The 13,006-nt window shown below is 41.2% G+C and overlaps 1 protein-coding gene across 5 annotated transcripts in view; it reads left to right on the top strand.

Annotated features, from left to right (window-relative positions):
• CCM2 (CCM2 scaffold protein) overlaps positions 1 to 13,006 on the top strand; it is a 61,785-nt gene that overhangs the window by 37,820 nt on the left and 10,959 nt on the right. For all 5 annotated transcript variants that reach the window (XM_082471558.1, XM_082471557.1, XM_082471560.1 and 2 more), the window contains one exon: positions 12,624 to 12,707. In XM_082471558.1, the coding sequence (XP_082327684.1) occupies positions 12,624 to 12,707 (84 nt within the window). The remainder of the gene's footprint in view (positions 1 to 12,623; positions 12,708 to 13,006) is intronic.

The raw sequence follows: 13,006 nt of genomic DNA, 5'->3' as shown, positions 1-13,006 counted from the left end.
AAATTTACCATCTTAACCATTTTTAAGTGTATAGTTTAAGTGTTCTAACATTCACATTGCTGTGCAACCATCACCACCATTCACCTCCAGGATTGTTTTCACCTTGCCAGACTGACACTCTGCACCTATTAAACAATAACCCCGTTTCTCCCTCCCCCCAGCCTCTGACAGCCACCATTCCACTTTCTGTCTCTCTGAATTTGACTACTCTGGATACCTCATATAAGTGGAATCATATAGTATTTACCTTTTTGTGCCTGGGCTTATCCATGTTGTAGCATGTATCAGAATTTCCTTCCCTTTTAACGATGAATAATATCCCACTGTTGATAACACATTTTGTTTATCCAATTCTTCCGTCAAGAATTGAGTTGCTTCCACCTTTTGTTATTGCCTGTGCTTTTGGTATCATATCCAGTAAATCATTGCCACATCCAATGTCATGAAGCTTTTCCTCTATGTTTTCTTCTAAGAGTCTTATAGTTTTAGGTCTTAAATTTAGGTGTTTGATCCATTTGAGTTAATTTTTGTGTATGGTGTTAGCTAAGGGTCAAACTCGATTCTTTTGTGTGTGGAGTCTTGTTTTCCCAGTACCACTTGTTGAAAAGATTGTCCTTTCCCCACTGAATGGTGTTGGCACCCTTATCAAAAATCAACTGACACTGTATATGAGGGTTTATCTCTGAGCTCTCTATTCTATTTCATTCCTCTGAATGTCTGTCTTGATGCCAATACCACACTGTTGGTTATTGTAGCTTTGTAGTAAGTTTTGAAATCAGGAAGTGTGAGAATAGATGAAAGGTAATATTGATAAATTTAAGGAAGGGTTTGCATTTGGTTTACATGAGCACATAAAAAGAGGATAGAAAGGCCTCTGGTAGCTGCACATCTGTGACAACGTTCTGGAATGTTCATTTGTAACAACCTTAAGTATGAGCCAGTAATTAGATGTGCTGCTTATTTATTTCTAAACTGTTCTGTCAGAGGGGTGGACTCTCAGCCCTGTAGAGAGTGGGGAAACTAATACACAGTTAGTTTTATTCTCTCCCCCTCATCCCCACCTTAGAAAGGATAAAATCTAAAACTTTTTAGAATGAGTATGCATTTCCCTTTGGGGCTACCCAGCACACACTGAACAGCTTCTGAATGCAGCTGTTCTGAAGTTTAGGATGCTCATCTGACTATGCCTAGACTCAGCCTGTATCTGCCACTGTGCCCTGTGTGAGCTTCTGCCGGTCCCTCTCCTCTCTGCGCCAGTTTTCTTCTCTGTGGGCAGGTGGTTGCCTGGCACAGCAGTAGGTGAACTGACTCAGGCCTCTGTGTTTACCTTGCTTGCATTTGATAATCCCAGAGTAACCTGCCTGCTTGGTTCCCCAGTCAGAGAGGGCATCTGCAAACAAAGACAGTTTGATTTCTTCCCTCCCAATCTTTACCTTCTATTTCCTTTTCTTGTCTTACTGCATTATCTAGGACTTCCAGTACAGTATTGAAAAGCAGTGGTGAGAGGGGACATCCTTTCCTTGTTCCTGGTCTCAGGCAATCTTAGAGCTTCTTACCATTAAGTATTGATGTTAGCTGTAGGTTTTTTGTACATGTTCCTTATCAAGTTGAGGAAGTTCCCCTCTATTTCTAGTTTGCTGAGAGTTTTTGTTATGAATATTAGAGGTTGTCAAATGCTTCTGCTGCATCTATTGATACCATATGATTTTTCTCTTTAGCCTGTTAAAGTGGTGGATCACATTAAATAATTTTTGAATGTAGAGTCAACTTTGCATACCTGGGATAAATCCCACTTGCTTTTGGTTTATAATTCTTTTTATGTGTTGTTGGATTTGATTTGCTAATATTTTGTTGAGGATTTTTGTATCTATTTTATGAGAAATATTGGTCTTTCCTTTCTTGTAGTATCTTTGGTTTTGATACTAAGGTAATGCTGCCTCAAAAAATGGGTTAGGAAGTGTTTTCTCTTTTCATTTTCTGGAAGAGATTATACAGAATTGGTATAGTTTCTTCATTAAATGTTGAGTAGAATTAACCAGTGAATCTGTCTGGGCCTGATACTTTCTGTTTTAGAAAGTTATTATTGATTCAATTTCCTTAATAGCTTATATGCCTATTCACATTATCCATTTCTCCTTATGTGAATTTTGTTTGGTAGATTGTGTCTTTCAAGGAATTCCACTAGTGGTCCAGTGGTTAGGACTCTGCGCTTCCACTGCAGGGGGCCTGGGTTCATTCCTTGGTCAGGGAACTAAGATTCTGCAAGCCGCACAGCGCGGCCAAAAAAGAAAGAATTCCGTTGGGATCTGAGAACATACTTTGTATGGTTTCTGTTCTTTTAAATTTGTTAAGGTGTGTTTTATGGCCCAGAATGTGCTCTGTCGTGGTGAATGTTCATGTGAGCTTGAGAAGAATGTGTATTCTGTTGAATGCTGTTGTTGGATGAAGTAGTCTGTTGATGTTAGTTATATGCAGTTGGTGGAAGATGTTGAGTTCACCTTTGTCCCTAATCATTTTCTGCCTGCTGGATCTGTCATTTTCTGTCCATTTCTGAGAAGGGGGTGTTGAAGTCTTCAGCTGTAATAGTGGATTCATCTGTTTCTCCCCGTAGTTCTATCAGTTTTTGCCTCATGTGTTTTTGAAGCTCTGTTGTTAGGTGCATATACATTAAGGATTGTTATGTTTTTATTATGTAATACCCCTCTTTAAAGTCGGTTTCTTGTAGACAGCATATACTTGTGTCTTGAACTTTTTATCCAGTCTGACAGTTTTTGTCTTTTAATTGGTATATTCAGACGATTCACATTTAAAGTGATTATTGACATAGTTGGATTAATATTTACCATATTTGTAATTGTTTTCTATTTGTTGCTTTTGTTCTTTGTTTGTTTTGTCTTCTACTCTATTTCTGCTTTATCTGGTTTTATTTGAGCATTTTTATAATTCCATTGTTTCTCCTTAACATATCAATTATACTTCTGGTTTTTTTGTTTTTTATTATTTTATTTATTTTATTTTTGGCTCCGTTGGGTCTTCGTTGCTGCGTGCAGGCTTTTCTTTAGTTGCGGCGAGCAGGGGATACTCTTTGTTGCGGTGCGTGGGCGTCTCATTATGGTGGCTTCTCTTTTATTTATTTATTTATTTATTTATTTATTTATTTATTATACAGCAGGTTTTATTAGTTCTCTATTTTATACATATTAGTGCATATATGTCAATCCCAATCTCCCAATTCATCCCACCACCACCACCACCATCCATGCCCCTGCTTTCCCCGTTTGGTGTCCATATGTTTGTTCTCTACACCTGTATCTATTTCTGCCTTGCAAACTGGTTCATCTGTACCATTTTTCTAGATTCCACATATGCGTATATGCGTTAATATACGATATTTGTTTTTCTCTTTCTGACTTACTTCACTCTGTATGACACTCTCTAGGTCCATCCATGTCTCTACAAATGACCCAATTTCGTTCCTTTTTATGGCTGAGTAATATTCCTATGTATATATATGTACCACATCTTCTTTACCCATTTGTCTGTTGATGGGCATTTAGGTTGTTTCCATGACCTGGCTATTGTAAATAGTGCTGCAGTGAACACTGGGGTGCATGTGTCTTTTTGAGTTATGGTTTTCTCTGGGTATATGCCCAGTAGTGGGATTGCTGGGTCATATGGTAGTTCTATTTTTAGTTTTTTAAGGAACCTCCATACTGTCTCCATAGTGGCTGTATCAGTTTACATTCCCACCAGCAGTGCAAGAGGGTTCCCTGTTCTCCACACCCTCTTCAGTATTTGTTGTTTGTAGATTTTCTGATGATGCCCGTTCTAACTGGTGTGAGGTGATACCTTACTGTAGTTTTGATTTTCATTTCTCTAATGATTAGTGATGTTGAGCATCTTTTCATGTGTTTGTTGGCCATCTGTGTGTCTTCTTTGGAGAAATGTCTATTTAGGCCTTCTGCCCATTTTTTGATTGGGTTGTTTGTTTTTTTAATATTGAGCTGCATGAGCTGTTTATATATTTTGGAGATTAATCCTTTGTCAGTTGCATTGTTTGCAAATATTTTCTCCCATTCTGAGCGTTGTCTTTTCGTCTTGTTTACAGTTTCCTTTGCTGTGCAAAAGCTTTTAAGTTTCATTAGGTCCCATTTGTTTATTTTTGTTTTTATTTCCATTACTGTAGGAAGTGGGTCAAAAAAGATCTTGCTGTGATTTATGTCAGAGAGTGTCCTTCCTATGTTTTCCTCTAAGAGTTTTTTTTTGTTTTTTTTAAATTATTTATTTATTTATTTATTTTATGGCTGGGTCTTTGTTTCTGTGCGAGGGCTTTCTCTAGTTGTGGCAAGTGGAGGCCACTCTTCATCGCGGTGCGCGGGCTTCTCACTATCGCGGCCTCTCTTGTTGCGGAGCACAGGCTCCAGACGCACAGGCTCAGTAATTGTGGCTCACGGGCTTAGTTGCTCCGCGGCATGTGGGATCTTCCCAGACCAGGGCTTGAACCCGTGTCCCCTGCATTGGCAGGCAGATTCTCAACCACTGCGCCACCAGGGAAGCCCCCTCTAAGAGTTTTATAGTGCCCGGTCTTACATTTAGGTCTCTAATCCATTTTGAGTTTATTTTTGTGTGTGGTGTTAGGGAGTGTTCTGATTTCATTCTCTTACATGTAGCTGTCTAGTTTTCCCCGCACCACTTATTGAAGAGACTGTCTTTTCTCCATTGTATATCCTTGCCTCCTTTATCATAGATTAGTTGACCATAGGTGCGTGGGTTTATCTCTGGGCTTTCTATCCTGTTCCATTGTTCTATATTTCTGTTTTTGTGCCAGTACCATATTGTCTTGATGACTGTAGCTTTGTAGTATAGTCTGAAGTCAGGGAGTCTGATTCCTCCAGCTCCATTTTTTTTCCTCAAGACTGCTTTGGCTATTTGGGGTCTTTTGTGTCTCCATACAAATTTTAAGATTTTTTGTTCTAGTTCTGTTAAAAATGCCATTGGTAATTTGATAGGGATTGCATTGAATCTGTAGATTGCTTTGGGTAGTATGGTCATTTTCACAATGTTGATTCTTCCAATCCACGAACATGGTACATCTTTCCATCTGTTTGTGTCATCTTTGATTTCTTTCATCAGTGTCTTATAGTTTTCTGAGTACAGGTCTCTTACCTCCTTAGGTAGGTTTATTCCTAGGTATTTTATTCTTTTTGTTGCCATGGTGAATGGGATTGTTTCCTTAATTTCTCTTTCTGATCTTTCGTTGTTAGTGTATAGGAATGCAAGAGATTTCTGTGCATTAACTTTGTATCCTGCAACTTTACCAGATTCATTGATTAGCTCTAGTAGTTTTCTGATGGCATCTTTAGGATTATCTATGTATAGTATCATGGCATTTGCAAACAGTGACAGTTTTACTTCTTCTTTTCCAATTAGTATTCCTTTTATTTCTTTTTCTTCTCTTATTGCCGTGGCTATGACTTCCAAAACCATGTTGAATAGTAGTGGCGAGAGTGGACATCCTTGTCTTGTCCCTGATCTTAGAGGAAATGCTTTCAGTTTTTCACCATTGAGGATGATGTTTGCTGCGGGTTTGTTGTATGTGGGCTTTATTATGTTGAGGTCAGTTCCCTCTGAGCCCACTTTCTGGAGAGTTTTTATCATGAATGGGTGTTGAATTTTGTCAAAAGCTTTTCTGTATCTATTAAGATGATCATGTTTTTTATTCTTCAATTTGTTAATATGGTGTATCACATTGATTGATTTGCATATATTGAAGAATCCTTGCATCACTGGGATAAATCTCACTAGATCATGGTGTATGAGCCTTTTAATGTGTTGTTGGATTCTGTTTGCTAGTATTTTGTTGAGAATTTTTGCATCTATATTCATCAGTGATATTGGTCTGTAGTTTTCTTTTTTTGTAGTATCTTTGTGTGGTTCTGGTATCAGGGTGATGGTGGCCTTGTAGAATGAGTTTGGGAGTGTTCCTTCTTCTGTAATTTTTTGGAAGAGTTTGAGAAGGATGGGTGTTAGCTCTTCTCTAAGTGTTTGATAGAATTCACCTCTGAAGCCATCTGGTCCAGGACTTTTGTTTGTTGGAAGATTTTTTTTTTTTTAAGTTTTAATTTATTGATTGATTGCTTGATTGCTATGTTGGGTCTTCGTTTCTGTGCTAGGGCTTTCTCTAGTTGCGGCAAGCGGGGGCCACTCTTCATCGCGGTGCGCGGGCCTCTCACTATCATGGCCTCTCTTGTTGCGGAGCACAGGCTCCAGACGCGCAGGCTCAGTAGTTGTGGCTCACGGGCCTAGTTGCTCCGCGGCATGTGGGATCTTCCCAGACCAGGGCGCGAACCCGTGTCCCCTGCATTAGCAGGCAGATTCTCAACCACTGCACCACCAGGGAAGCCCTGTTGGAAGATTTTTAATCACACTTCCAGCTCCGTAACTTGTGATTGGTCTGTTCATATTTTCTGTTTCTTCTGGTTCAGTCTTGGAAGGTTATACCTTTCTAAGAATTTGTCCATTTCTTCCAGGCTGTCCATTTTATTGGTGTAGAGTTGCTTGTAGTAGTCTCTTATGATCCTTTGTATTTCTGTGGTGTCCATTGTAACTTTTCTGTTTTCATTGCTAGTTTTATTGATTTGAGTCCATCCCTCTTTTTCTTGATGAGTCTGGCTAAAGGTTTATCAATTTTGTTTATCTTCTGAAAGAACCAGCTTTTAGTTTTATTGATCTTTGCTACTGTTTTCTTTGTTTCTATTTCATTTATTTTTGCTCTGATCTTTATGATTTCTTTCCTTCTAATATCTTTGGGTTTTGTTTGTTCTTCTTTTTCTAGTTCCTTTAGGTGTAAGTTTAGATTGTTTATTTGAGATTTTTCTTGTTTCCTGAGGTAGGCTTGTATTGCTATAAACTTCCTTCTTAGAACTGCTTTTGCTGCATCCCATAGGTTTTGGATCATCACGTTTTCATTGTAATTTGTCTCTAGGTATTTTTTGATTTCCTCTTTGATTTCTTCAGTGATCTCTTGGTTATATAGTAATGTTTAGCCTCCATGTGTTTGTGTTTTTTATGTTTCTTCCCCTGTAATTGATTTCTAATCTCATAGCGTTGTGGTCGGAAAAGATGCTTGATATGATTTCAATTTTCCTAAATTTACTGAGGCTTGATTTGTGACCCAAGATGTGATCTGTCCTGGAGAATGTTCAGTGTGCACTTGAGAAGAAGGTGTAATCTACTGTTTTTGGATGGAATGTCCTATAAATATCAATTAAATCTATCTGATCTATTGTGTCATTTAAAGCTTCTGTGTCCTTATTTATTTTCATTTTGGATGATCTGTCCATTGGTGTAAGTGAGGTGTTAAAGTCTCCCACTATTATTGTGTTACTGTCGATTTCCTCTTTTATAGCTGTTAGCATTTGCCTTATGTATTGAGGTGCTCCTGTGTTGGGTGCATATATATTTATAATTGTTATATCTTCTTCTTGGATTGATCGCTTGATCATTATGTAGTGTCCTTCCTTGTCTCTTGTAACATTCTTTATTTTAAAGTCTATTTTATCTGATATGAGCATTGCTACTCCAGCTTTCTTTTGATTTCTATTTGCATGGAATATCTTTTTCCATCCCCTCACTTTCCGTATGTGTCCCTAGGTCTGAAGTGGGTCTCTTGTAGACAGCATATATATGGGTCTTGTGTTTGTATCCATTCAGCAAGCCTGTGTCTTTTGGTTGGAGCATTTAATCCATTCACATTTAAGGTAATTATTGATATGTATGTTCCTATTACCATTTTCTTAATTGTTATGGGTTTATTTTTCTAGGTCCTTTTCTTCTCTTGTGTTTCCCACTTAGAGAAGTTCCTTTAGCATTTGTCATAGAGCTGGTTTGTTGGTGCTGAATTCTCTTGGCTTTTGCTTGTCTGTAAAGCTTTTGATTTCTCCGTTGAATCTAAATGAGGTCCTTGCCGTGTAGAGTAATCTTGGTTGTAGGTTCTTCCCTTTCATCACTTTAAGTATATCATGCCACTCCCTTCTGGTTTGTAGAGTTTCTGCTGAGAAATCAGCTGTTAACCTTATGGGAGTTCCCTTGTACATTATTTGTTGTTTTTCCCTTGTTGTTTTCAATAATTTTTCTTTGTCTTTTTTTTTTTTTTAATTTTATTTATTTATTTATTTATTTATGGCTGTGTTGGGTCTTCGTTTCTGTACGAGGGCTTTCTCTAGTTGCGGCAAGTGGGGGCCACTCTTCATTGTGGTGCACGGGCCTCTCACTGTCGTGGTCTCTCTTGTTGCGGAGCACAGGCTCCAGACGCACAGGCTCAGCAATTGTGGCTCACGGGCCTAGTCGCTCTGCAGCATGTGGGATCTTCCCAGACCAGGGCTTGAACCCGTGTCCCCTGCATTAGCAGGCAGATTCTCAACCACTGCGCCACCAGGGAAGCCCCTTTTCTTTGTCTTTAATTTTTGTCAACTTGATTACTATGTATCTTGGCGTGTTTCTCCTTGGGTTTTTCCTGCCTGGGATTCTCTGTGCTTCCTGGACTTGGGTGGCTATTTCCTTTCCCATGTTAGGGAAGTTTTCGACTATAATCTCTTCAAATATTTTCTCGAGTCCTTACTCTCTCTCTTCTCCTCCTGGGACCCTATAATGCGAATGTTGGTGCATTTAATGTTGTCCCAGAGGTCTCTTAGGCTGTCTTCATTTCTTTTCATTCTTTTTTCTTTATTCTGTTCCGCAGCAGTGAATTCCACCATTCTGTCTTCCAGGTCACTTATCCGTTCTTCTGCCTCAGTTATTCTGCTATTGATTCCTTCTAGTGTATTTTTCATTTCAGTTATTGTGTTGTTCATCTCTGTTTGTTTGTTCTTTAATTCTTCTAGGTCATTGTTAAACATTTCTTGCATCTTCTCCATCTTTGCCTCCATTCTTTTTCCGAGGTCCTGGATCATCTTCACTATCATTATTCTGAATTCTTTTTCTGGAAGGCTGCCTATCTCCACTTCATTTAGTTGTTTTTCTGGGGTTTTATCTTGTTCCTTCATCTGGTACATAGCCCTCTGCCTTTTCATCTTGTCTGTCTTTCTGTGAATGTGGTTTTTGGTCCACAGGCTGCAGGATTGTAGTTCTTCTTGCTTCCGCTGTCTACCCTCTGGTGGAAGAGGCTATCTAAGAGGCTTGATGGGAGGGACTGGTGGTGGGTAGAGCTGACTGTTGCTCTGGTGGGCAGAGCTCAGTAAAACTTTAATCCACTTGACTCTTTTTAGTTGGGGCTGGGTTCCCTCCCTGTTGGTTTTTTGGCCTGAGGTGACCCAGCACTGGCGCCTACAGGCTCTTTGATGGGGCTAATGGTGGACTCTGGGAGGGCTCATGCCAAGGAGCACTTCCCAGAACTTCTGCTGCCAGTGTCCTTGTCCCCGCAGTGAGCCACAGCTACCCCCGGCCTCTGCAGGAAACCCTCCACCACTGGCAGATAGGTCTGGTTCAGTCTCCTATGGCGTCACTGCTCCTTCCCCTGGGTCCCGATGTGCACACTACTTTGTGTGTGCCCTCCAAGAGTGGAGTCTCTGTTTCCCCCAGTCCTGTCGAAGTCCTGCAATCAAATTCCGCTAGCCTTCAAAGTCTGATTCTCTGGGAATTCCTCCTCCCATTGCTGGATCCCCAGGTTGGGAAGCCTGACGTGGGGCTCAGAACCTTCACTTCAGTGGGTGGACTTCTGTGGCATAATTGTTCTCCAGTTTGTGACTCATCCACCCAGCGGTTATGGGATTTGATTTTATTGTGATTGTGCCCCTCCTACCATCTCACTGCAGCTTCTCCTTTGTTCTTGGATATGGGGTATCTTTTTTGGTGAGTTCCAGTGTCTTCCTGTTGATGATTGTTCAGCAGTTAGTTGTGATTCCAGTGCTCTCACAAGAGGGAGTGAGCACATGTCCTTCTACTCCACCATCTTGAACCTGTGGCCCTCAATTATACTTCTTTATAAATATTTTTAGTGGTTGCCCTAGGGTTTGCAATTTACATTTACAACTAATCTTAATCCGTTTTCAAATAATGCTACATTGCTTCACAGGTAGTGCAGGTACCTTATAACCAAATTAACTACCCAATACATCTTGCTATTTTTCTTTTGAACAAACTGTTATCTGTTAGATCAACTACAATAAGTAAAGTAGAAGGTATTATTTTACCTTTATTTATTTCTTCTGTCATGTTTTTTCCTTGATGTAGATCAATTTCTGACCAAATCATTTTCCTTCTCTCTGAATAAATTCTCTTAACATCTCCTGCCAGGTAATCATGAAATCTCCCAATTTTTGTTTGTCTGAGAAAGTCTTTATTTCTCCTTCACTTTTGAAGGACAGTTTCACCAGATGTAGAATTGTAGGTTCGTGGGTTTTTCTTTCAATACTGAGTGTTTCACTCTTCTCTTGCTTGCATGGTTTCTGAAGAGAAGTTTGATATCGTTATTACCCCTGCTTCTCTGTAGGTAAGGTGCTATTTGGTGTTTTCCTGTTGCTTACTTCAAGGTTTTCTCTTGGTCTTTGATTTTTTTGCAATTTGAATATGATATGCCTAGGTGTAGTTTTTGGTTTTGTTTTTTGTTTTGCTATTTATTCTGCTTGATGTCCTCTGAGCTTCCTGGGTCTGTGGTTTGTTGTGTGACATTGAGGAAATTCTTAGCCATTATTGCTTCAAGTATTTCTTGTGTTTGTTTCTCCCCTTCTTTCCCTGGTAGTCCCACTACGCATTTCTTATACCTTTTGTAATATTCCATTGTTGGATATTCTATTCCTTTTTTTTTTTTTTTTTTTTTTTAAATTTTATTTAGTTATTTTATTTTTTGGCTGTGTTGGGTCTTCGTTTCTGTGCGAGGGCTTCCTCTAGTTGCGGCAAGCGGGGGCCACTCTTCATCGCGGTGCGCGGGCCTCTCACCATCGCGGCCTCTCTTGTTGCGGAGAACAGGCTCCAGACGCGCAGGCTCAGTAGTTGTGGCTCACGGGCCTAGTTGCTCCGCGGCATGTGGGATCCTCCCGGACCAGGGCTCGAACCCGTGTCCCCTGCATTGGCAGGCAGACTCTCAACCACTGCGCCACCAGGGAAGCCCTCTATTCCTTTTTTTTGGTTTGTTTTTTCCCTTCTTTTCTTTTTTCTATTTCCTTTTCAGTTTTGGGAGTTTTTACTGACATATCTCCAAGCTGTGTCCATCTACTGGTGAACGAATCAAAAGCATTCTTCATTTCTGTTGTAATGTTTTTGGTTTTTAACATTTCCCATTGATTTTTTTCCTTAGAATTTCCATCTCTTTGCTTACATCGCCGATCAGTTCTTGCATGATGTTCACTTTATTAGAGCCCTTAGCATGTTAATCATAGTTGTTTTAAATTCCTGGTCTGATAATTCCCAAAATCTCTGCCATATCTGAGTCTGGTTCTGATGCTTGCCTTGTATGTTCAGTGTTCTTTGCCTATTAGCATGCCTTGTAATTTTTTGTTGAAAGCTGGGTGTAGTGATTCAGGTAAAAGGAGCTGAGGTAAAGAGGCCTTCCTGCCTGGTCCCCAGAGTTTTGTCTCAAGCTTGTCCGTGCCTATGTCCAGCCCTTGGTCAGTCCCCTTCTGGTGCGCTTCCCAGGCCGGCTCCTGTGGCTTCTCCCCGGGGTCTGTGATTCTCTGTCCCCCGTTGCTCCCTCCAGTTTTGGGGGCAGCAGTTTGCCCTGTGACCTTGTTCTCTGATGGATCTGAGAAGACATGTTGATTTTTCAGTTTGTTCAGCTCTTTTCTTGTGAGGACAGGAGTGACGACGTCGAACTGGAGACAGGAAGTCTGTTGTCACCCTGTTAACAGCGATCTTAAACATTTGAGTTAGTGAGAGGATGAGAAATGTTGGCTGTAAGAGAAATCAGTAACCCGTTAAATCACATTTAAAAACTGTGTTAATCGGTGGAGATGTGACGCGAACACAGCTGACGCAGCACTGCGTCCGCACCGCACTTGGGGCCCTTTTCGTTGAGGTTTGTTAGCCAGGTGCTTCATGGCCTCTTGTCACTTCATTTCTCTATGCTCATCGCTCAGCTGCCTGGCCCTTCGTGACTTAACACGTTTACTTTTAGCAGGTTGTGCAGAACCGTAGTTTTCAGTTTCCAACCATGACCCGGAAACACAAGCCATCCTTGTCGGTCCTTTTATTTATTTTTCATTTTTATTTTTATCTTTTGGTCACACCATGCGCCTTGTGGGATCTTAGTTCCCCTATCAGAGATTGAACCAGGGCCCCCTGCAGTGGAAGCCTGGAGTCTTAACCACTGGCCCGCCAGGGAAGTCCCTTGTCTGTCCTTTTAGAATCCAGATTTCACCGAACTAATTTTGCGGTGTCCTTTGCAGGCCTTTGATGACCACATTGATGCAGCCTGGTGGGAAGTGTGGGAGTGTTCTCCTCAGCCGGTGGAGATTTTGCTAAAAACCTGGAGCGCGCTGCCTTGAGGAGCCCCCCGCTGCGAGCCGGGGCTGCGGCCGAGGGGCCTGGTGGTGGGGATGCACGAGGCTCTCGCAGTGCTCTGCTGGCCCGTGGTGGTGTTGCCTCATCTTCCCTTTCTCACGGCACTTTGTCTCTCCACTTTCTTTCAGTACTTAGGTCAATTAACGTCCATCCCAGGATACCTGAATCCCTCCAGTAGGACTGAAATCCTGCATTACATAGACAATGCAAAGGTAACCCCATCTGCCCGACTCTGTCCTCCTAACCCTCAGCCTGCTCCCCCTCCCAACCCTGACCTCTGACCCTCAGCCTGCTCCCCCTCCCAACCCTGACCTCTGAGCCTCAGCCTGCTCCACCTCCTAACCCTGACTTCTGACCCTCAGCCTGTTCTACCTCCTAATGCTGACCTCTGACCCTCAGTTTGCTCCACCTCCTAACACTGACCTCTGACCCTCAGCCTGTTCTACCTCCTAATGCTGACCTCTGACCCTCAGTTTGCTCTACCTCCCAACCCTGACCTCTGACCCTCAGT

This window comes from Balaenoptera physalus (assembly GCF_965194825.1).
Source record: "Balaenoptera physalus genome assembly, chromosome: 8".
Taxonomy (NCBI): domain Eukaryota; kingdom Metazoa; phylum Chordata; class Mammalia; order Artiodactyla; family Balaenopteridae; genus Balaenoptera; species Balaenoptera physalus.
This window is presented reverse-complemented; position numbering and strand designations above follow the sequence as displayed.